General features: G+C 47.5%; 2 protein-coding genes across 2 annotated transcripts; one reads left to right on the top strand and one right to left on the bottom strand.

The window, feature by feature from the left end:
- The first annotated feature begins 9,553 nt into the window (after nucleotides 1–9,553).
- LOC126987040 (putative nuclease HARBI1) lies at nucleotides 9,554–20,275 on the top strand. Its single transcript, XM_050843705.1, has 7 exons — nucleotides 9,554–9,614; nucleotides 12,201–12,696; nucleotides 13,050–13,215; nucleotides 14,707–14,730; nucleotides 18,918–18,945; nucleotides 19,047–19,175; nucleotides 19,425–20,275. The coding sequence occupies exons 1-7, from the start codon at nucleotides 9,554–9,556 to the stop codon at nucleotides 20,273–20,275; spliced, it is 1,755 nt and encodes a 584-aa protein (XP_050699662.1).
- Nucleotides 20,276–20,572: 297 nt separating this feature from the next.
- On the bottom strand, nucleotides 20,573–22,566 carry LOC126986563 (myb/SANT-like DNA-binding domain-containing protein 3). Its single transcript, XM_050842831.1, has 4 exons — nucleotides 22,303–22,566; nucleotides 21,542–21,705; nucleotides 21,279–21,335; nucleotides 20,573–21,012 (listed from the first exon to the last, which is right to left on the bottom strand). Exons 1-4 carry the CDS (start codon nucleotides 22,533–22,535, stop codon nucleotides 20,624–20,626), a joined length of 843 nt encoding a protein of 280 aa, XP_050698788.1. The 5' UTR covers nucleotides 22,536–22,566; the 3' UTR covers nucleotides 20,573–20,623.
- Nucleotides 22,567–23,079: the final 513 nt, after the last annotated feature.

Genomic DNA, 23,079 nt, shown 5'->3' with positions numbered 1-23,079 from the left:
AGTTTGAGCGAAGAGTTCAGCTTTAGAGACAGATGAGACGGCAGTGCTGCCGTCAGGGTTAAGGAGAGGAGGGAAAGAGGAAGAAGTGAAATTGGAGGAGATATTTTTGGCTAGATGCCAGAAGTCACGGGAAGAATTAGAAGAAGCAAGATACTGACGTTTTCTATTGATAAAAGAAGTTTTGGCAAGTCGGAGATTAGATTTGGCACGATTCCGGGCTGACATGTAAAGATCAAAGTTAGCAGGAGTTCGAAGGCTCTGGAACCTTTTTGTGAGCTGCCTCTCTATCTTTAATAGCACGAGAACAAGCATGATTAAACCAAGGCTTTTTAGCATGAGGAGTAGAGAAAGTACGTGGAATGTATGCCTCCATTCCAGAGACAATCATCTCTGTGATGCGCTGAGCAAACACACAGGGGTCTCTCTCCTGGAAGCAGTAATCATTCCACGGGAAATCGGAAAAGTACATCCTCAGGTCGTCCCACCGAGCTGAATCAAAATGCCAGAAGCATCGCCTCCTCGGTGGGTCCAGAGGATGTACAGGGGCGATAGGACAGGATACAGAAATATGGTTATGATCGGAGGAGCCCAACGGAGAGAACAGTTTGACAGAGTAAGCAGAAGGATTAGAGGTAAAGAAGAGGTCTAGAATGTTGGGCCTGTCTCCAAGACGGTCGGGAATACGAGTAGGGTGCTGAACCAACTGGTCTAGGTCGTTGAGGAGAGCAAAGTTGTAGGCTTGTTCACCAGGCTGGTCAGTGAAAGAGGATGAAAATCAAAGCTGGTGGTGAACATTGAAATTTCCCAAGATGGAGACATACATTGCAATATTCTAGTCACATTAGTAGTGAATACATAGTATTTCCTCATTCGCATTATTACTGAGTATATAGCCTTTCCTAATTGTGTGTATTGATTTGATCAAACAACTCATATATTCTGCTTATTATCCGAACAGCAGATGGTTGCTTCGTTTCACACATGCATTTGCAGAACGATCATTAGGCTGAGTAACTTGATTAGATGTCCATGGCGAGCCCTTCAATAAGGCAGGTCCGAAGTGCTCTGTTAGGAATTATACATGCTAATCCACACAATGGCGAAACCCCAGCGTCACTTGCTGAGGTGAGGGGGACTTGAGAGGTTGAAGGCAGCTGGTGTTTATAGCATAAGGGCGGTACTCTCAGAGCTGGAGGTGCAGCCGTGATCCGCGTATTGCTTGAGCTGTTGATTACCGCAAAGCAAAAGTCATATACCACGGCAGCCACTGTAAATAATATTCACCTGCGCCACTAACAGGTTGGGGTCGTTGAAGAAACAATTCAAGAAAGCATGCAAGCGCTATAAGCAACACCTATACAACAAATCTGCCAAGAGACACCTCATGAAAGTCTGCAGGCGCTATAAGGCAGCAGCAGGAAGAAAATATATCATTCCACTTGATTATAAAAAAAAAGGGCTCGTCGTCTCTGTATTGATGAGGACATGGGACCGTCAGGACTGCAACAACTACCAAAGTAATACATCTCTCATTAGCCAGGCGAAGTGCTTGACCATCCATTCGAATCCAACTGCTGAAGTTGGACAGACCTGAGAAGTCTGGGTTCACGTCTGGGAAGTCAACAGCTGACCGTATCCTATCGCTTACTGCTCCTCTGGAACGCCTAAAACTTTTGACAAGAAAGGCGCGCAGCCCATGTCGATCTTAAAAGTTTAGTCCATTGCATTTGGAGTCACTCTGCATGGCATCTGCTACTCATGGCCTTTCTTCAAGAATTATTGGTCTCTTGGCTGGGCTGATTCTGGGTTTGCAAGTGATTTAAAGTGCCTCATACTTCATGCCTCTTCTCCCAGGTAGGCTACTAGCCTGTCAGGCGGGCCAGCACTTATCTCCAGTTATTCCTCTCGAAGCTTCCTTCCATTCGAAGGTCGACCACTGTCCCCAGTCCCTTCACTGCCAGGATTTATTATACGCCATCCTTCCATCTTTTCATCGGTCTTCCTCGAGATCTGCCTTCTGGCTTCCAGTGCCATCTTTTCTTTGCAACTCTTTCCTCGTTCATTCTCTCTACGTGTCCGAGCCATCTTAATTGTGATTTTTCACTTTTACTTTTAACTGACGACACTCCAATCATCTTTCTTATGTTAGCATTTCTGATTCTGTCTCTTCTTGTCTTATCTACTACGTCACGGTGATTGATTTTACTGACGGGGGAACATCAAAGTGTCAAAAACTGGTCCGTCATTTCATGGAATCATCAAAAAACTATCAATCCATCAAATTTTCCGGATGTTTTAATTTTGTCAAAAGTGTTTATCCCCTTATCCCATCTGTTTGTCAAAAGTTCATGTAATTTCAATGCATCAATAGTGAGAAGTCATCGATACATAAAAAAAATCCAGATGGTATCAAAACATCAAATTGTCAAAAGTCATCAAAGCATGAAAATATTCAGAAGTTATCAAAGTATCAAAAGCCTAGTCCATGATGATACTATGGGGTGTTACGACCCTAAAAAAGGCACACGATCACAACTACCAGTAACGCAAATGCTACTACATCAACAAGTGAAACGGTGTGACACAGTAATCTCGAGACTGGATTGGGAACCAAAGTCTCGAACTAACTTGTGATACTCTGTTCGGGGTCACTAGACAATATCGATGAAAGCCTCAGTCATACCCTTGGCAATATCATAACGGGGTATGTGCCTTGCAGCACCAGGAGCACTTCAGCCAGAAAAATTAAAAGCAAAGTAAACTGCCATCTGTCTTTTAGATGCCGACCAACCATTCCATTATCCGGGGTAATATCCACCATGGGACAATCATCTATAAGAGTTACCTAGGCTGGCAGTGCAAAACTGCCAACAACACTGGATCTAAGCTGTTCCTCAAGTGTGCTGACAAAAAAAAAAATGCAGAGGGACTGCCACTATCATCTAAGCGACTGACACACTGGCAGAAAAGAGAGAACACAACAACGGCACCGTTCTACAACTCTCCCTCTGACAGACATCCGCAATCACCTGAAGGAAGCAGCCAGAGATGACCGAAGAAACCACTCCCTTCGTGCCATCTTCGACAATGTCACAATAAATCATCCAGATGATGGCAGAGTTGCGTTCTGGTTAGTAGTAATATTTTAATTCTTACAGCTTGTATCCATGACATATTAGGCCATTTGGATATTGCATAAATGACGAAAGTACGATCAAAAGTTTATGATGCATCTTCATTTACTTTAACTGACGTGGAACTGGGAATGTACAGAGCTCGTCGCCGTGCACAGCCACCTGTTCAACGCACAGCAGCTGAGTGTTTCGCGTGGAAGTCTAACCCCCTCGCGGAGAATTACAACCAGCACTTCAAGGGGGCTGTGGAACTCGGGACAGAGCTGGTGATCATCTTCATTTCTACCGTTCTTATCCCAAGGCTGGCAGAAGTGCAGCACGCCTTCTGTGATGCAGCGTTCTTCTGTGTTCCAATCCTGTTCTACCAGTTATTCTTCATCATGGCAGTCTTCGGAGACAAGGATCTACCCGTGGCCAACGTTCTGATGACAGGGAAGTCACAGGCATTGTATCAGAACGTCACTGACAAAATTTGTGAGTTAGCCCCTGGCTTTGTGCCTGATACATTCATGGGCGATTTGAGATTGCCAGTAAAAATGCACTCCAAATATCCTTTCTGGCAGCAGGAAAGGGTGATATTATGTTATTGTGTATTCTTCTTGCCTTCAGAGTGGAATGAAATGACTCACAAAAATAAGCAAAACCATGAACTGAAAATTTATCTGGAGTCACAGTGTTGAGCCAGTAACGAAAGAAATATTGCCGGAATATGCGGATATTTGTCCTGATGTGGTTGTTCACGTCCATGGGCTGATAAAAAAAGTCAAGGCCATTGCCTCTGATCTAATTGGCCAGCAAGTACGGTGTTGAGATGAGCTTTTTCAGGAAGATCTTTAAACTCCAGGTTGTTCTTGTACAGATCAGTTAATCCTAACTTCTGGCACTTGCGCCACAGTGTTTGAGAGCAGTGAAACTGAGAGCTACATTCTGGCAGCAGGAACCATTAACTTTTGTGAGTCATTTCATTGCAGACTGAAGGCAAGAATACACAATAACACAACACCCTTTCCTGGTGCACTGAAAATCAGTAATAACATAATATCAGGGAGCGCTGAAGTCGCCGACATCATAGCCAGAACATTTGCTGCTGTGTCTCAGTGGGACTCTAGACCTCCTGAAGTACGCCACCTAGACATTTCATCTCTCATTTCAGAAATATACAACGGGGGGCAGCATGAGCCAAGATAAATGGCGCCACTATAAACACCTGCCTGCGCCAAGACGGGCTCGGGCCGACCACCTGGCCCCTCAAGAAAGCCTACCTGTCTCTTACGCAGCCACTGAGACGACGCTTTCCTCCACCCACCCTCTTACCCTTTCCTCACAGTTCCACCCTGTTGCCACCCCTTTCTTCCTCTCCTCCCCACTTTTCCTTCTGTTTCAGCCCCCCTTCCCTCTACTGGCTACGGCTCTAAGAGAAAGTTTTATTTTTATTTTTTATGGTGGGAGATAGTTAGGTCAGGCTCATTGACACGTATGTTTGTTCAAGGGATATGGAGAATATACTTAAGAATGTGCTTACCAGGGGCAGGAACACAGCACGTTTTTAACAGGATTGAGGCAATTTTAGCGGATAAGGGTACACAGAATATCGTCTTCTGCAGTTTCGGTGGTAATGACCGTCTTGGAGATCGGCCCAACATTCTAGACCTCTTCCTTATCTCAAACCCTTCTGCTTATTCTGTCAAACTGTTCTCTCCGTTGGGCTCCTCCGATCACAATCTTATTTCTGCATCCTGTCCTATCGCTCCTGTACACCCTCTGGACCCACCGAAGAGGCGATGCTTCTGGCATTTTGCTTCAGCTCGGTGGGACGACCTGAGGATGTACTTTTCCGATTTCCCGTGGAATGATTATTGCTTCCAGGATAGAGACCCCTCTGTGTGTGCTCAGCGCATCACAGAGGTGATTGTCTCTGGAATGGAGGCATACATTCCTCGTTCTTTCTCTACTACTCACGCTAAAAAGCCTTGGTTTAATCCCGCTTGTTCTCGTGCTGTCAATGATAGAGGTAGCTCACAAAAGGTACCAGAGTCTTCAAACTAATGCTAATTATGAACTTTACATTTCTGCCCGAAATCGTGCCAAATCTATTCTCCGACTAACCAAAAATTCTTTCATTAATAGAAAATGTCAAAACCTTGCTTTCTCTAACTCTTCCCGTGACTTCTGGCATCTAGCCAAAAACATCTCCTCCAACTTCACTTCTTCATCTTTCCCTCCACTCCTCCGTCCTGACGGCAACACTGCCGTCTCATCTATCTCTAAGGCTGAACTCTTCTCTCAAACTTTTTCTAAAAACTCCACTCTGGACGATTCTGGGCATATTCCTCCTACTCATCCCCCCTCTGACTCCTTTATGCCTGTTATAAAGATTCTTCAAAATGATGTTTTCTATGCCCTCTCTGGCCTCAATCCTCAGAAGGCTTATGGACCTGATGGAGTGCCTCCTATTGTCCTTAAAAACTGTGCCTCCGTGCTGTCACCCTGCCTGGTCAAACTCTTTCGCCTCTGCCTGTCAACATCTACCTTTCCTTCTTGCTGGAAGTATGCCTTCATACAGCATGTACCTAAGAAGGGTGACCGCTCCAATCCCTCAAACTACCGTCCTATTGCTTTACTTTCTTGTCTATCTAAAGCTTTTGAATGAATCCTTAACCGGAAGATTCAAAAGCACCTTTCCACTTCTGACCTTCTATCTGATCGCCAGTATGGGTTCCGCAAGGGGCGTTCTACTGGTGATCTCCTAGCCTTCTTAACTGACTCTTGGTCATCCTCTCTTAGCCGTTTCGGTGAAACTTTTGCTATTGCGCTGGACACATCAAAAGCTTTTGATAGGGTCTGGCACAAATCTTTGCTTTCTAAACTACCCTCCTACGGTTTCTATCCTTCTCTCTGTACCTTTATCTCCAGTTTCCTTTCTGACCGTTCTATTTCTGCCGTGGTAGACGGTCACTGTTCTTCCCCTAAATCTATTGACAGTGGTGTCCCACAGGGTTCTGTCCTATCTCCCACTCTTTTTCTGTTGTTCATTGATGATCTTCTTTCCAATACGAACTGTCCTATCCATTCCTACGCCGATGATTCCACTCTGCATTATTCAACTTCTTTTAATAGAAGACCCACCCTTTAGGAACTTAACGACTCAAGGCTGGAGGCTGCAGAACGCTTAGCCTCATACCTTACTATTATTTCCGATTGGGGCAAGAAGAACCTGGTGTCCTTCAACGCCTCAAAAACACAGTTTCTCCACCTATCCACTCGACACAATCTTCCAAACAACTATCCCCTATTCTTTGACAACACCCAGCTATCACCTTCCTCAACACTAAACATCCTCGGTCTATCCTTAACTCAAAATCTCAACTGGAAACTTCATATCTCATCTCTTACTAAATCAGCTTCCTCGAGGCTGGGCGTTCTGTACCGTCTCCGCCAGTTCTTCTCCCCTGCACAGTTGCTGTCCATATACATGGGCCTTGTCCGCCCTCGTATGGAGTATGCATTTCATGTGTGGGGGGGCTCCACTCACACAGCTCTTCTGGACAGAGTGGAGCCTAAGGCTCTTCGTCTCATCAGCTTTCCTCCTCATACTGACAGTCTTCTACCTCTTAAATTCCGCCGCAATGTTGCCTCTCTTTCTATCTTCTATCGATATTTCCACGCTGACTGCTCTTCTGAACTTGCTAACTGCATGCCTCCTCCCCTCCCGCGGCCCCGCTGCACTCGACTTTCTACTCATGCTCATCCCTATACTGTCCAAACCCCTTATGCAAGAGTTAACCAGCATCTTCACTCTTTCATCCCTCACGCTGGTAAACTCTGGAACAATCTTCCTTCATCTGTATTTCCTAATGCCTACGACTTGAACTCTTTCAAGAGGAGGGTATCAGGACACCTCTCCTCCCGTATTTGATCTTCCTTTCGGCCACCTCTTTTGTTTCTTTTTTAGGAGCAGCGAGTAGCGGGCTTTTTTTATTATTGTTTTTTTGTGTGTGTGCCCTTGAGCTGCCTCCTTTGTTGTAAAAAAAAAAAAAAATGGAAAATCACCGGTACGCCAAATGAAATTGTAAAGATCCAATAAAAATGTAAAACCACAATCAGACATGTGGCGTAAGAAAGCATAAGGGATGTCGTCTGGACCTGGCGAGGAATCATGACACTGGGATAAAGCCGTCTTCAACTCGGAGAGAGAAAATGGGATATTATAAGATTCCCCTCCGGTGGAAACGAAGTTAACGCCGAGTGATTCCAAATACCGGCGATGACGAGCCCCTGGTGCAGTAGGATCTTTTCTAGAGACACTGGCAAAGTGCTTGGCGAATAATATACGAAGGACTGTGCCAAATGGCTTGAGTAAGGAGTGCAAGGCACGGTAGGAAAACGATGGATCGATATTCACCATCTGAAGTGCGTCCAGCTTGGAAGAGGGACGCACATCAGAGCTACCCCCGGAATGGGAGGCAGCCTTGTCAGACACACGTGGACTTTTGTGTCGCACGGACTTGTTTTGGTCAGCCCCTCTAGGAGGTAGGGACTTTCCAGCGGCACCACCAGGAACGGTGAAAGGCTCCAAGGTGGCGACGAGAGAGGACCGTGTAGGGGTAATCGGGGACAGGCGGACGTCAGGGAGAGAGGCAGGCCGAGGCAAGGGAAATTTACCCATACACAGGGGAGGTGTTTCACTCCCCCACATCCCCACCCACCACGGAGCCCAACAAGGGGAGGCTGAATGTTGGGGCCAAACCGCACCCAACAGCCCCACGGGTAATGGGGAAGTATACGCATCCACTGCCAGGTGTTTAACGGCGGCCGCGGGACCGATGCGACCGCCCACCCGGCAATGACCACATGACCCTAGCCATCGCATGACCATCCGATTGATGCAGTGGGGCCACACTGAAGCGCCCGTCTTACCCCAACCCTCCCACCAAAGGACCGTGTTGCCCACCGAGGGGAACTACACCCTGCCCCGCGGTGGACTCAACTCCCAGATGAGAGGGCACGGGGAGTATACGGGACGCCACGCACGGCAAACACGTGGGGAGACAGTAGCCCTGCCTTGGGTGGTAAAAGGGCAGGGCGGGAGAAGGCAACATCACCAGTAGGCCTCTTCTACCGGTGATGAGGGGGAAGCACTTGGTCCACGAGGCCAACGGACATCGAGCCCTATCGAGGTAGGCAAGCCACCACGGTAGGTGGTGCCGCCCACCTCGCTTCAAGCCCCGTCACCACGACAAGGTGACTCCCCTTCGACGGGGTGCATCGGGGGAACTGAGTGAGGGGTCAATAATTGACGGTGTATCCGTTTGCATATGATAGTGTGTTAGATGACCGGTGTTAAGTATGCAGAGGTCTAAATCTTCAATTACAGATGTCACAGTGGCTTCTCTTGGGTTGCTGGTGGTATCTTCCCATAGTGTATGGCGACTGTTTAAGTCGCCGAGTAGTAAGAACGGTGAGGGCAGTTGGCGTACCAGTGTCAGGAGGTCTTGCTTATTGAGTGGTGTATTGGGTGGGAGATACAGGGAGCATATACGTAGTATAGGTACGTGTAATGTGGATTTGAGCAGCAGTAGCCTGCAATGGAGTGTTAAGTGAGAGCGGAGTGTGTGCTATGTCGTTGGAGATGAAGAGACACGTACCTCCAGAAGGAGCTTGTTTGGGATCTGCTGGAGAGTATATGGCACTGTAACTACGTGGGGGAGGATGAGCGTATGCTCCTAACAGTGTCTCGTGGAGGCAGAGACACTGTGGCTGGGAGTCTTTAATGAGAAGGTGGAGATCCTCCCAGCTTCCTCGCAACCCGCGGCAGTTCCACTGCAATATCTTGAATTTTAGTTATTTCTTCAGGGCGCCCCCGGAGAGGGACCTCCCTGTAGTAGCACCAATATTTCGCTGGAGGGTTGACCCCAGCGCTAGCGTTTTCTTTATCGGCCCCAGGGCCGATGTGACGGGCCGGGGAACACCTAAATTTCCCCGGCCTCTTGCTCCCGCCGGCGGCCTACTCACCCTGCCCCACCCCCCCCAACCTTCCGCCACTCTGGTGAAGCGGCAAGGCAGCGGGACACGGGTGGAGCCTCAAGCACAGACTGTGCGGAGGCGGTGGACACGGGCGCCGGCAGGTTCGCACCGTGACCTTGATTGGCAGCAGTCACCGGCTGAGGGTCAGCCGTTGCCGCTGTTGCAGGGGTGGCGGCTGCAGCCGGCACCCGGGGTTCTTCCAGCGACCCAGAGTCGTGACCTGGAGAAGGCACTTTAGCAGGAGGGGTGTCCTGCAGGGATTCCTCGCTGCGCATGCGCTTTTGCTGATGGGGCTCATTGAGGCCATCAGCAGGCGTCTGGTTAGATGAAGCGGACTTAGTAGGCAGACTTATTAGAGTAATGGGAGGGGCAGTCTTAGCAGAGGTAGAACGGCGATGGGCATGGGCGTTGAGGGCAGGGGCATACGTCATTCCGGGTTTGGCCATCTTTGTACGGGCAAGTTGTTTAGCCTCAGCGAAGGGTTCCCTTTCCTGGTTGTGTATTTTGCGCACTTCCCTCTCAAAGAGGAAGCGCTCACAGTCCTTTGATGAGGCAGGATGAGGTTCACCACAGTGGTAACAACGCACAGGTCCAGGGCAGTCGTCCCCGTGGTTATCCATTCCACATGACATTTTTGCTAGGCCGTTTTTCAAGCGCCGACAGGTCTGGGTGACGTGACCATACGCTTGACAATAGAAGCACCTTCTTGGGTTGGGGACATAGGGCTTCACATTCAGATTTAGCCAAACTAGCTTAACTGTCTTGGGCAGTACTAGTCGGTTGAAGGTAATAAACAAGGTTGGTGAGGTGTGATAATTCCGTCTACCTTTCGTTTCACACGGCGTACTGAAGCCACATCGTAGTTTTTGAGATCTGTAACCAGTCGTTCTTCTGAGTAGCGGAGTAGGTCCCGTGAAAAGACAACACCCCGAGATTGGTTCATGGTGGCATGGGGAGAGCAGGACACTGATGCACCCGGAACAGAGGTAAGGGCGCGGAGCTTTGAGCTCTCTTCCGGTGACGAAACCTCAACTAACAAGCTACCGTCCCCTTGTGGCGTGATCTTGGGCTCACGGCCACAAGCCTTGACCAGACAACTGTGCACTTCAAAAATATCCAGGTCGTTTATCGGGCAACCATCCACAGACTTGACTGTAATGTACTTTTCATATGAAGCAGGTTCATACATACCAGGCAAAACTTCTATTTGGGAAATTGGGAAGTTCCCAGGTCTACGTGAACTATTCCGTGGACCTTTGTGTCGCACGGACTTCTCTTGGTCAGCCCCTCTACGAGGTAGGGACTTTCCAGAGGCACCACCAGGAGCCGTGAAAGGCTCCAAGGTGGCGATGAGAGAGGACCGTGTGGGTGTTTCCGAAGACGGGCGGACGTCAGGGAGGGAGGCAGGCAGGGGCAAAGATAACTTACCCATACAAAACAAAAAGGGTTTCACTTCCCCACACCCCCACCCACCACGGAGCCCAACACGGGGAGGCTGGATGTTGGGGCCAGACCGCACCTAACAGCCCTAGGGGTAATGGGGAAGTATACGCAGCCACTCCCAGGCGTTTAACGGCGGCCGCGGGACCGTTGCGATCGCCCACCCGGCAGTGACCACTTGACCCTAGCCATCGTATGGTCCTAGCCAGCGCATGACCAGCCGATTGATTCAGTAGGGCCACACTGAACCGCCTGTCTTATACCCCAACCCTCCCACCAAAGGAGCGTGTTGCCCACCGAGGGGAACTACACCCTGCCTCGCGGTGGACTCAACTCCCAGATGAGAGGGCACGGAGAGTATACGGGACGCCACGCACGGCAAACACGTGGGGAGACAGTAGCCCTGCCCTAGGTGGTGAAAGGGCGGGCGAAGGCAACATCACCAGTAGGCCTCCTCTACCGGTGATGAGGGGAGAGCACTTGGTCCACGAGACCAACGGACATCGAGCCCTATCGAGGTGGGCAAGCCACCACGGTAGGTGGTGCCGCCGATCTCGCTTCAAGCCCCGTCACCTTCGACGGGGCCAAAAGGAGGAAGGCTCTCTGAATATTTCTACAGTGTCCTGAATCACTGCACTCCAGGCGTCATTCCTTTCCTGCTGGAGGCGATTTTGGAGGAGGTTTTAAAGTTGTTTGTAGCATTGGTATGTCAATCCTCTGGTGCTGGCTTCCCGTTGTATTGATTGGAATTGCGTTAGGAGCGTGCGTGTTTGGTGAGAAAGTGAGTGGTGGGGGAGTTTTTTGTATCGTGTTAGGGGTATGTGGGTGTTTATTGCGGTTGTGACAGTGTCATACCAGGAGGTGATTGCCTGGTCGATCGCTTCCCTTGTGGTGTTGTTTAATGGGCGCTCGTTGTTGAATTTGGTTCTGAAGTCTTCCTTTACGGAGTCAAAGTTTGCCTGGGAAAGGTTTCGTTTTGGCGGGGACAATGAGAGGATTAGTATTGTGGAGATTTTTAGGATGATGGAGATGTGGTCGCTGGTGGTGACGGGGCTATAGCGGGCTTCGCTACAAACCCAATCACAACGCGAGGGACGCGGAGTCTATGCGCTAGATCCATGCTGATCCTGCAGTACCCTGTAGCTGTATATATATCTCACTAATAATATTAATCAGTTGCTGTCACACCATCACCGTGTTTGGTTCTCCCTCTCCTGAACTTAGAAGCTGGACTGCCTGATGTATCACCCGCTACATTGGTGACCCCTGAGTGACGCAAGCTGCTCCCTTGCCTCTCGTCACAATGGACACGCCCTCCACCGACTCTTCGTCCAACACAGACCCCCACCCAGCCGCAGCAGCACGTCTAACTACCGATCTTTTCCAAGATCGACGCACACATCTGGTTCCGGCGAGCAAAGGTACAACTCCGCCTCAAAAGAGTGAGCAGTCCAATCTCACGGGCAGACCACGTCTTAGTAGCTCTCCCAGACGAACTTTTTCCGCGCATCTCGGTATGGTTGGAAGCCAAGGGCGACGCCGCCATCGAATACGACGCCCTGAAAAACTACCTACTTCAGCGTTTTACACCTTTCCCCGCAGCGCGAGTGTCACGGCTCCTCCAGCTCTCGCAACAACCCCTTAGCGACCAGAAACCTTCCGACGCCCTTCTCGAGATGCGGGCCCTGGTAAAGCTCCCTCCAGCCACCGACGGGGCGTCTGGACATCTAGACCTGCTTCGGGCACTGTGGCTCCTCCGCCTCCCGGAAACTATCCGCGCTGCCATTCCCAACGCGGAGAAGATCGACGAGGACGACCTGCAACAACAGGCAGATAGCCTAGTCGACACACTCACGGCTTCAACCAGCTGCATCAGCGCCGTGCCTTCCGACACCCCACTATCATTCCAGGATGACGAGGTCGACATCGCGGCAGCAAACCGCCTACCACAGAGAACTCAACAACCACCGGCGAAACAGTACTACGCCCCGCTGCCACGATCAAACCACCAAGGGACCAAGAAGACGTTCACTGAGCAGCTCAGCTACTACCACGCCAAATTCGGCCCCAAGGCAAGAACCTGCCACCCAGGAAGCTCGTGGCCAAAAAAAAAAAAAAACGGGTAGGGCGGCCGCCGTGCAACGCGGCGGCCCCCACCGGTGTTAACGCCTTCCTCACCGATCCTGCAACGGGGGTGCGTTTCCTGGTCGACACTGACGCTGCCCTTTCCCTCCTGCCATCTGCACGATGGAAGAAGCCCAATCAACCAGCGTCCAACATCCAGCTCGCTGCGGCCAACTGCACACCTATACCAACGTACGGCCGTCGGCACCTCGATATCAGCATCGGCGGCCGCACATTTGGATGGAGCTTCATGGTGGCAGGCGTCACTCTTCCCCTACTTGGGGCAGACTTTTTAGCCCACTACCAGCTCCTCGTGGACGTCGCCAGATGTCGGCTGGTGGACGCAACCTCCCTTACCGCCACCCCCACCGCTGCCGCACCCACTGAGTTCGCCCTACAGGTAGTCGTCGAGGTGACTGACAGCTTCTCTCACCTCCGCAACACCTACCCCGATGTCTTCAAGCCAGAACTCCGACAACAGCCAAAACATCCGGCAAAACATGGAGTCTACCACCATATAAAGACATCATGTCCCCCGGTGTTCTCCAAATTTCGTCGTCTGGCCCCTGACAAGCTCGCCGCAACAAAACATACCTTTACTGAGCTCGAGCGTCTGGGAATCTGCCAGAAGGCGTCAAGTCCATGGGCGTCACCTCTTCACATCGTGACGAAGAACATAAGAACATAAGAACATAAGAACGCAGGAGTCCGCAAGAGGCCGGTAGGCCTGTACGAGGCAGCTCCTTTGACCCTAAGCTCCCGTGTATCTAACCCCACCTAATATCGCTGTCCATGAATTTATCTAGTCTATTTTTGAATGTGACAATTGTATTGGCACTCACCACATGACTGCTAAGCCTATTCCACTCATCCACCACCCTGTTAGTAAACCAATTTTTGCCTATGTCCCTGTTGAATCTGAATTTATCCAGTTTAAACCCGTTACTTCGTGTCCTACCCGGTTCTCTTACCAACAAAACCTTATGAATGTCTCCTTTATTAAAGCCCTTCATCCATTTATAAACCTCGATCATGTCTCCACGCACCCTTCGCCTTTCTAGAGAATGCAAGTTTAACTATTTGAGTCTTTCCTCGTATGGCAAGTTTCTCAACCCCTGAATCATCTTAGTCATCCTCCTCTGCACCGATTCTAACATTTTGATTTCCATTCTATAGCAGGGTGACCAGAACTGAACCGCATAGTCAAGATGAGGTCTAACTAATGCTAAATATAGTTTGAGGAAGACTTCGGGGCTTCTGTTGCTTACGCTCCTTGAAATAAATCCCAGTACCCTATTAGCTCGATTTCTAGCTTGAATGCATTGTGCCCTTGGACGGAGATCAGAGCTCACTAAGACCCCTAAATCCCTCTCGCACCCAGACCTACTTATGAGAGTGTCATTTAAGCAATAGTTATGTGAGGGGTTGTTCCTACCTACACTCAGAATACTGCACTTCCCTACATTGAACTCCATCTGCCATTTACCCGCCCAGTCATATAATCTGTTGAGTTCACCTTGGAGAATACTAGCGTCCTGATGCGACTCAATTACTCTACCGATCTTGGTATCATCTGCAAATTTACTAACATCACTACTAATTCCTGTGTCTAAGTCATTGATATAAATAATAAACAAAAGTGGACCTAATACCGAGCCTTGTGGGACCCCACTCGTAACACATCCCCAGTCAGATCTTTTACCATTGATTTGCACTCTTTGCTTCCTATTGCTAAGCCACGCCTTGACCCAGTTCAAAACTTTACCCTCTACTCCGTGAGCCTGTAATTTAAGCAACAGTCGTTGGTGAGGAACTTTGTCAAACGCTTTACTAAAATCAAGATAGATTACATCATAATTTTCATCTCTGTCAACCGCCTCAAATACTTTATTGTAGAAGGACAAGAGATTGGTGAGGCATGACCTACCTTTTGTGAACCCATGCTGCGAGGAATTGGAGGCGGAGGAGGAGGAGGGGGAGGGGGTGGAGGAGGAGGAGGAGGAGGAGGAGGAGGAGGAGGGAGGGACGGACGAGGAGAGGGAGGAGGAAGAGGGGGAAGGGGAAGGTGAAGGACAGGTGTGGGAGGGAGGGACGAGCGAAGAGGCGGAGGACAAGGAGGAGAAAGAGGGAGAGGAGGAGGAGAAGGAGGAGGGTGGGCGGGGAGAGGGGAGAGGAGGGACGGAAGAGGATGGCGAGGAGGAGGAGGAGGAGGAGGAGAAGGAGGAGGAAGAAGAGGAGGAGGGGTAGGAAGCGGGGAGATCGGAGATGGTCGAGGAGGAGGAGGAGGAGAAGGATGGGAGGGGCTGTTGTGTGGGTGAAGACAATACTGGAGGGGAGGAGGACGAGGAAGAAGAGGAAGAGGAAGGGGAGGAGGAGGAGGCGGGGCTTGTTGCTGCTGCACTAACCAGTAAGTGTACCTGGGCGGCGAGAGTCGTAACCCTATTCTCTAACTCTATGATCCTCTGATCATCCTTCTGAGTCTTAACGCAGAACCTACAAACGTCCTTTGAAAGAAAGTACTACTTGGCCATGCGAAGGCCACACCCAGAACAACGCTTGAGGGACGTCATGGTGAAGATATGGGCGAGGCAAGACGGAAACAATTAGGCGCGTTAAGACGATAACAAAGTACGCAGCTGCGGTGAGGTCGTCAGGTCAAAAATGTGTATCTAGGAAAACATACCAACAGCTGCTGTGAGGTCGCAGTCAGGTCAATTCCCCGGGGAAAAGGGTGTGTCTCGGGTAAAAAGGCGCGGTTATTTCTACCCACCAAGACAAAACATAGGCCAATATTAATATACTGAGAAATCACTTATGTAAAGAAGATAATAACTGTGTTCACTAGGTTTGCGCGGAAAGTGGATTATCTAGTGTTTTGTGTGGACATAGAAATGAATGTAGCTTGGCGCGCCTGATTCACGTAGTCCTATTATCACAGCACAGTAAAGTATCCTAATAATAGAAGAAGAAAACACAAAAGCAATATAAAAAACACAAAAGCAATATAAAACCGTGTAGCACTGGGTTGGCGTGAAAGAATGTTGAATTTAGTGCAGATGTGGGAAGCTTAATACACTTGTCCTAGGAGTAACTGTGGATCACTATCTAACTAAGTAAATACTAAATCAGAACACTTAGCGGTCTGTAGTAGAAGGCAGGGTAATCCTTCTGGTTTTGTAGTCCTCCAGTACAGCAGCAGTTCACAGAAGCACAGAACGTCTTACACCGCGAAAGCAGAGGAAAACAGAGGAAAGAGCGAGTTGGCACCACACAGCAGCGGGGCAAAGTCACGTGTGAACCCAAGGAAGGTCGCGCTCTGACGGCTCCCTCCAACTCCTGCGAGGACTATTGGCACCTCATCACCAGAACAGAGCCAGACCACTACCCGCTGCCCAACATCGCCGACAGCACCTCTTTCCTCCGCGGTGCCAAAATCTTCTCAAAATTGGACCTTCTGAAGGACTACTACCAGGTCCCTGTGCACCCGGAGGACATCCCAAAGACCGCCATCACCACGCCCATCGGCACCTTCGCCTTTAATTACAGCTATTTAGGCCTGCGAAACTCTGGCGCCACCTTCCAACGGATGATGGACGGAATCCTCGGTTACTTACTGACACTGAACCACCCGTCTTACCCCAACCCTCCCACCAAAGGAGCGTGTTGCCCACCGAGGGGAGCTACACCCTGCCCTGCGGTGGACTCAACCCCCAGATGAAAGGGCACGGGGAGTATACGGGACGCCACGCACGGCAAACACGTGGGGAGACAGTAGCCCTGCCCTGGGTGGTAAGAGGGCATGGCGGGAGAAAGCAACATCACCAGTAGGCCTCCTCTACCGGTGATGAGGGGGGAGCACTTGGTCCACGAGGCGAACGGATATCGAGCCCTATCGAGGTGGGTAAGCCACCACGGTAGGTGGTCCCGCCGACCTCGCTTCAAGCCCCGTCACCACGACAAGGCGCCACCCCCCCCCCAAAAAAAAAAAAAAAAAAAAAAAAAAAAGAAAGGAAGAGGAAGAATAGTGACGCTATTATTCCTCAACCTCAGAGTGTGTGTACGGCTGGGTTCGATTCCCTGCTGTGTTCCCTCTCTTTAAGCTGCCACCAGGAGGTTGTAATATGGCACAACCCCCAAAGCCTGTAAGCGAGGAACGGCAGTTCTATGAACCAGATGGGACGGACCTAAACCAACTGTTTAGTCCCCAGACTCTCCCTGCCCTGACAGGCCAGGTAACACTTGACCCTAACAAATGTCCCACCTGGTAGATAGTGTCCGTCGCTCCCCAGCTTACTATGGGTTGTTCCTTGAGGTAGATGGTATCCTCAGTCCAAAGTTTGATAGTGTGGGGTCGTGGTTACCTTCGGAGGTCGTGGCGGGGAAGACTGCGAGACTGCACCGTAGGCTAGGAAGGCTATATGCATTAATACAGGACATAGGCAGAATACAATTTATTGGTATATTTCCGAAGTTCCCTTCCCCCTGACAATAATCCTCATTCCCGATGGGAGTGTAGCATGTTTTGGTTAATACAAAATTGAAAACCTTCCCCCCCCCCTAACAGTAATCCTCACTCCCGAGTGGAGTGTAGCATGTTTGGTTAATACAAAGTGAAAATTTGAATGCAAAGTTCAAAATATCCACCACACAAAACCCCCTACCTAATAGTATAACTGAGGCTATGAAGCTGGAGTCACAGGCGTAAGGCCCACAAACATAAACATTCCCTTCCCCCTTCCGTGGGCATGAGGATCCTTCGTCACACAAACCGTAAACTTAGAGTGTTTTGGGCCGCGACGGAACCCGTCGCATCACGGGGGAAGGGGAGGCACGAAGGGACAGCAGACGGCGCCTCTTCCCCCTTCCTGCTCCCTGACGCTGAGACCTCCCCTGTATTTTTCTTCGCATTATTGGACCAGGTGAGCACATTTCCATGTCATAATGTTAGTTTTTTACAGTTTAATGACAGAGGTTACCTATATGAACAAGTAAAAAGGTCGAGTGTAGCCCTCATTGCTTAGAGTAGATGATGCTAGCCTGCACATGGACGAGACCCTCACAAAGATTATTGTCCTTCCATTATGTGCCCAAGTAAGCACATTTCCCTGTCATAGTGTTAGTTTTTAGCTGTTTAATGACAGGGTTGACCTATGTGAGCAAGTAATAAGGTTGCGTGTGGCCCTCAAAACACACATGGATGAGGCCCAGACTAAGGCTATTTTCATCCCATTATTGGAGCAGATGAGCACATTTCCATGTCATAGTGTTAGCTTTTAGCTGTTTAATGACAGGGTTGACCTATATGGACAAGTAATAAGGTCGCTTGTGGCCCTCATTGCTCAGAGTAGACTATGCCAAAATACACATGGCCGAGGACCTTTACTAGCCTATTTTCATCCCAAACACAACTCATATCATTTACGTCTTCACACTTTACCCTAGGGATAAGAATAGCTGCCCCTTAAATATACGTATTATGAAATCAAACCGGTTTGGAAATTAACCTGACCTAGCCAGAAATAACATAAGGCAATCTAACCTCCCCCCTAAAAAACTAACATGACATAACCATGGTTATAGTTTATACTGTATTGGAGGTGTCAGCTAGATAAAGGTTAGCTTTGGTAAACTGCTTTAGGTTAATTTCAGTTTGGTCATGTCATGGTTATAGTTTATAATGTATTGGAGGTTTCAGCTAGCTAAGAGGTTAGCTTAGGTAAACTGCTTAAGGTTAATTTATGTTTGGTCATGTCGGGTTAGGTTAGTTTATATTTCTAACCCTGCGTGCCTTAATATTGTTAATTAACATGTATTTGCATCTCATAACTATAATATTAAGTCATAAATAGTGAAATGAAGTGGTGTAGGGAAAGTATCATTTTACCTAAATCTAAGTGAACATTTAAATTGGGTAGTTGTAGGCTTCAGTGCCTCTGTGGTGTAGTAGTTAGCATGCCTATCTACAAATCTGCAGGCCCGGGTTCGATTCCTGGGCAGTCGGCACTAGTAGTTGGTTAGGTTAGGTAGGTTGGGTATGAAAATATACCTGGTGTTACTTAAGTGTTATAATTTTTGTCATTGTTTATACAGATATCTGAGAACATGGACGAGTATCAGCAGCTGTGGGATGACTGGGAACTTTTGGATCAATTGGATGAGGAGCTGGATGATCAGGCAGATGCCCAGGGAGCTATCGGACGTAAACGTCGCAGGATTGTTAAAGGTAAAATGTGGTGACAAGTTATATCTTTTTCTGTCTCTGTTGTCACTAATGCTTCTTAGATGTCATTTGATATAAAAATCGTAACTACAGTACACTTCCAGATCGGATGAACCCCTTCACAGCAATGAGTGACGACGAGTTTGTCGAGCGCTTCAGATGCAACAAAACTTCAATGTATGATCTCATTGAAGAAATTAAAGACCAGCTTTCAGCCCCAACTGACTCAAGAGGTGAATGCCCTAAAGCCCCTTGGGACTAAAATTATATGAATGGTTGTGTCGGTGTGAGTGAACCAACATCTGCCGAGAATGGGCCACTCCCCTTCATGGGGGACATTGGCCAAAGTCTATCGATATATAGAGATCAAATGTAATTTATAATTTAATGTAAAGTAAAAAGAACTGGTTGCTTTCACTTCATTGTAATTTAGAGTACATTGGTCGTTTTCCAGTCACTATATAAGTTTCCTCTCTTTACAGGCTGTCCTGTTCCGCCACACCTGCAAACCCTGATTGCAGTTCGTTGCATGGCAACGGGAGACCACCAGATGACATTAGGGGACTGCCATGATGTGTCACAAATGACTGTCAGCAGATGTTTGAAGGTTGTGTCAAGAGCAATCGCTAGTTTGAGCCAGCGTTATATAAAACCTCCTTGCGGCAATGACATGCGACGAACAATTGAGCAATTCCATGACATCAGTGGAATGCCTGGTGTGGTAGGGGCAATTGATTGCACACATATCTCTATACTGAGACCATCTGTGGAAAACCCTGAGATGTTTAGGTGTAGAAAAGGATATTTTTCATTAAATGTCCAAGCTGTGTGTGGGCCAGACCTGCAGTTTCATAATGTTGTTGCCCGTTGGCCTGGGAGCGTCCATGACAGTCGAGTTTTTGAAAACAGCAGGCTCTGTGCTGAAATAGAAGTTAATTTAAATCCCAGGTATCATCTACTTGGAGATGCAGGATATCCCTTGAAAAGGTATCTAATGACACCTGTGTCATTTCCAGATAATGCTCATGAGAGAGCTTATAACTACAGTCATTCCCAAACCAGAAACACTGTTGAACGGGCATTTGGGATATTAAAAAGGAGGTTTGGGTACTTAGGGAAGAGAGTCAGGACAAGTTTAGACACCACCAAAACTGTTGTAGTTGCTTGTGTGGTACTACACAATATTGCGGTGAAAACTAGGCTGGTTTTACCACAAGATGGAAGGGACGTGAACCTAAATGTCAATAACATCCCTAATGAGGTTCCTGCACAAAGACGAGGAAATGTAGAAGGCAGACTGAAACGGCAGCAAATCATCAGGGACTTCTTCTAAGCATCATATAGACACCACCATTGTTCTGGATCTGGACAATAATGCGCAGGGCACCCGTACAGGTGCATAACACGCATATTTGTGTTGGCTGTTGGGGGGACGGGGGAGCCGAGTGTGCAGGAGAGGGAAGTGAATCAAGTGTAGTTTTTAGTGTTGGTGTGTTGTGGTGACAAGTGAGTGTGTATTTGTTTTCAGAATGAATGATGAGGTGGGAAGAAGTGTGTATGTATGTTCTCGTAAAACCTTTATTTTCATTGTTAATTAAAACACAAGTTACTTTATAGTTTTATTCTTTCCTTAGTCTATATTACATAAACATTCCCTGTGATGTCCTACCTGTGTACATCCTTAGCTATTATTTAGCTTTTCAAGTTCTTTTTTTGTTATCTCTTTTCTAAATATAGCCTCTTCCTCCCTTTGTTCTGCTTCAGCTATTTTCACTTTCATGTGTTTGATTTGAAGATCGATCAAATGCTCCCTCTTCTCCAAAAACCTATTGTTTGTAATCTCCCTCTCCCTACTAATTTCTAATAGTTCTGGTGTGGCAGTCGTATTTTTGTAGCTGGTTGCTGCTCTGTTTCTGCAATGCCTTGTCCTGACAGTTGATGGTGAGGGGGCGGGCACCTCCTCTGGTTCTTTTGCTTGTGGTGATGCTGGAACCTCCTCTTCCACGGAATTTGTTGCAGGATGTGCTACAACACTGCATACTGCAAGTGTTTTTTCTGAATATGAATTTGCTGTCAACAGGGAGAAATATTAGTATATGAAAAATATTCCCTAAAATAACACAGTTGCAGATTAACACATTTCAGGTAGTTGGAACATCTTGTTAATCAACTGTATCTCTCACTGCACACAACTGTCATTAAAACTTATGAGTTTGTGAACAACTGAATTATGGTTACATGAACAAATTGCTTACAGGCTGAAAAGCCTTCTGGCTGAAGAGGGTGCTTACTGATAAAAGCTATATTGCTTATGTTTATCACCACCAAAATCTTACCTCTCACAAAGAGAGACTTGGTAAATCGGATGAGTAGACTTTGTCGGTGCGACTTGGCTGAGAATAAATGTATTTTAGTACACAGAAGCAGAGTACTGTGTGGTGCAGCTACTTTAATTTCTTACTACATACCAAAAATGTTTATTATTTTTGGATACTTTGCAATATTACATGACTGAATACTTACGACTTCACAGTTTCTGATATCTCATGAACATAGTTTACAAACATGGCAGTCAAAACAAGTCATAATAGGAACTCACACATGGCTGGCATTGCATCGAGGTCAAACGGATTTCCTATGTCGTGCAAATCCGTGCCAAGTATTGTCAGCACTTGGTCCGATTCTTTTGGCAGATCCGCAGGAGGGGCACCTCCACCAGTTCTCATGTCCTCCCGCCTCTTCACTGCATGTTCTTGTTTTGCCCTAAAATGAAGAATCAGTAAATATATGTTATTGTATTCATACATAGCATTTATATATATTACATTGTATTTGTGCATTCATTTCCTTTTTTTTTTTTTTTTTTGGTTATTTGTCTTTATTGCAACTAATTCAAGAATGTAGTTTTAGGTGTGCTTTAATTAGGATAATTCAGAGACGCTGTACGAATACTGTCACTGTCGTTCACATGCTTTGTGAATGGGGATTAATGGGATGGGTTGATGGGCCTGGGAAATCTCTTATCTATTTTTTTCCCACAATGAAAAAAAGATGCAAATAAGAAATTGACTGGGTATGGTTACCTTACTGAACCCTAACTTGGCAGTTACCCTTACATAAAGACCTATATAGTTTATTAATGGATGGATGAATGTTCTATACATATGATCTGAGAATCCATATTTGCACTGAACAATAGTGATTGATCACAGGTGATTCATGGGATCAGTGCAAAAATTGCATCCCAGGTTAAGTGCATTAAGTTTCTATTTATATTAAGACATGCTCAACAATAGAATATATATCTCAGTTAGAAAGTTATGTGAATAGCATTATTTTTCAGTCGTTCTTTTCACTTACTTTACTTTTAAACGCTCCCAAACTTTCTTGAGTTGCTGCTCAGTGCGCTGCGGTCCAAGGTTGTGGGAATTAAACAGGCGCGTGATTCGGGCCCACGCTGCCCTCTTCTGGAGGACAACCTTCCCGTCTGTCCTCCTGTCTTGGAGGATCTTCTCCTCACAGATGAGGCCCATGAGAAGGTCTCGCTCAGGAGGTGACATTGGACTGCTTCTGGCACTCAGTGCTCCTTCCATTTCTAGAAATCCTACGTTCTCTGAGAAAGAAGACAAAACATGAAGCAGCAATAATTAATAAGAATGTAAATTAGCCACAAAAATATGAGCCCATTATCAGTAACCTAGTCCCTACTACAGGGGTGGTTAAGGCCACTAGGTTAATAGTTTGTTTGTCCTGGACTATATATAGATGCACAAATGAATAAAAAAAAATGTGCTAGACCTGGGATGGAAGGCAATAGCTATGTCAACATTATCTGGAAAATGATTCAATCTGATCATATAAAGGGCTGAAAATAACCTTATTCATGACCTCGTACCTGTAGATTCTGACATACTAGCACAACTTTGCATATGGTAACCATAAAATGCAACTGCTTTCTCCAAAAAAACATATTTGCCCATGATGACCCTGAGTCCTGAAAAGGACATGCCGACTTCAGTAGCATAATTACCCAACAACTAACATTATGATTGGCTACTCTGAGCTATGAAGGCAACCCTCGATCTTTTTACTTGTCCATATAGGTCAACCATGTCATTAAACAGCTAAAAGCTAACA

This window comes from Eriocheir sinensis, chromosome 6 (genome assembly GCF_024679095.1).
Source record: "Eriocheir sinensis breed Jianghai 21 chromosome 6, ASM2467909v1, whole genome shotgun sequence".
Classification (NCBI taxonomy): Eukaryota; Metazoa; Arthropoda; class Malacostraca; order Decapoda; family Varunidae; genus Eriocheir; species Eriocheir sinensis.
The sequence above is the reverse complement of the archived record's forward strand: the minus strand, read 5'-3'. Positions and strand labels throughout refer to the sequence as shown.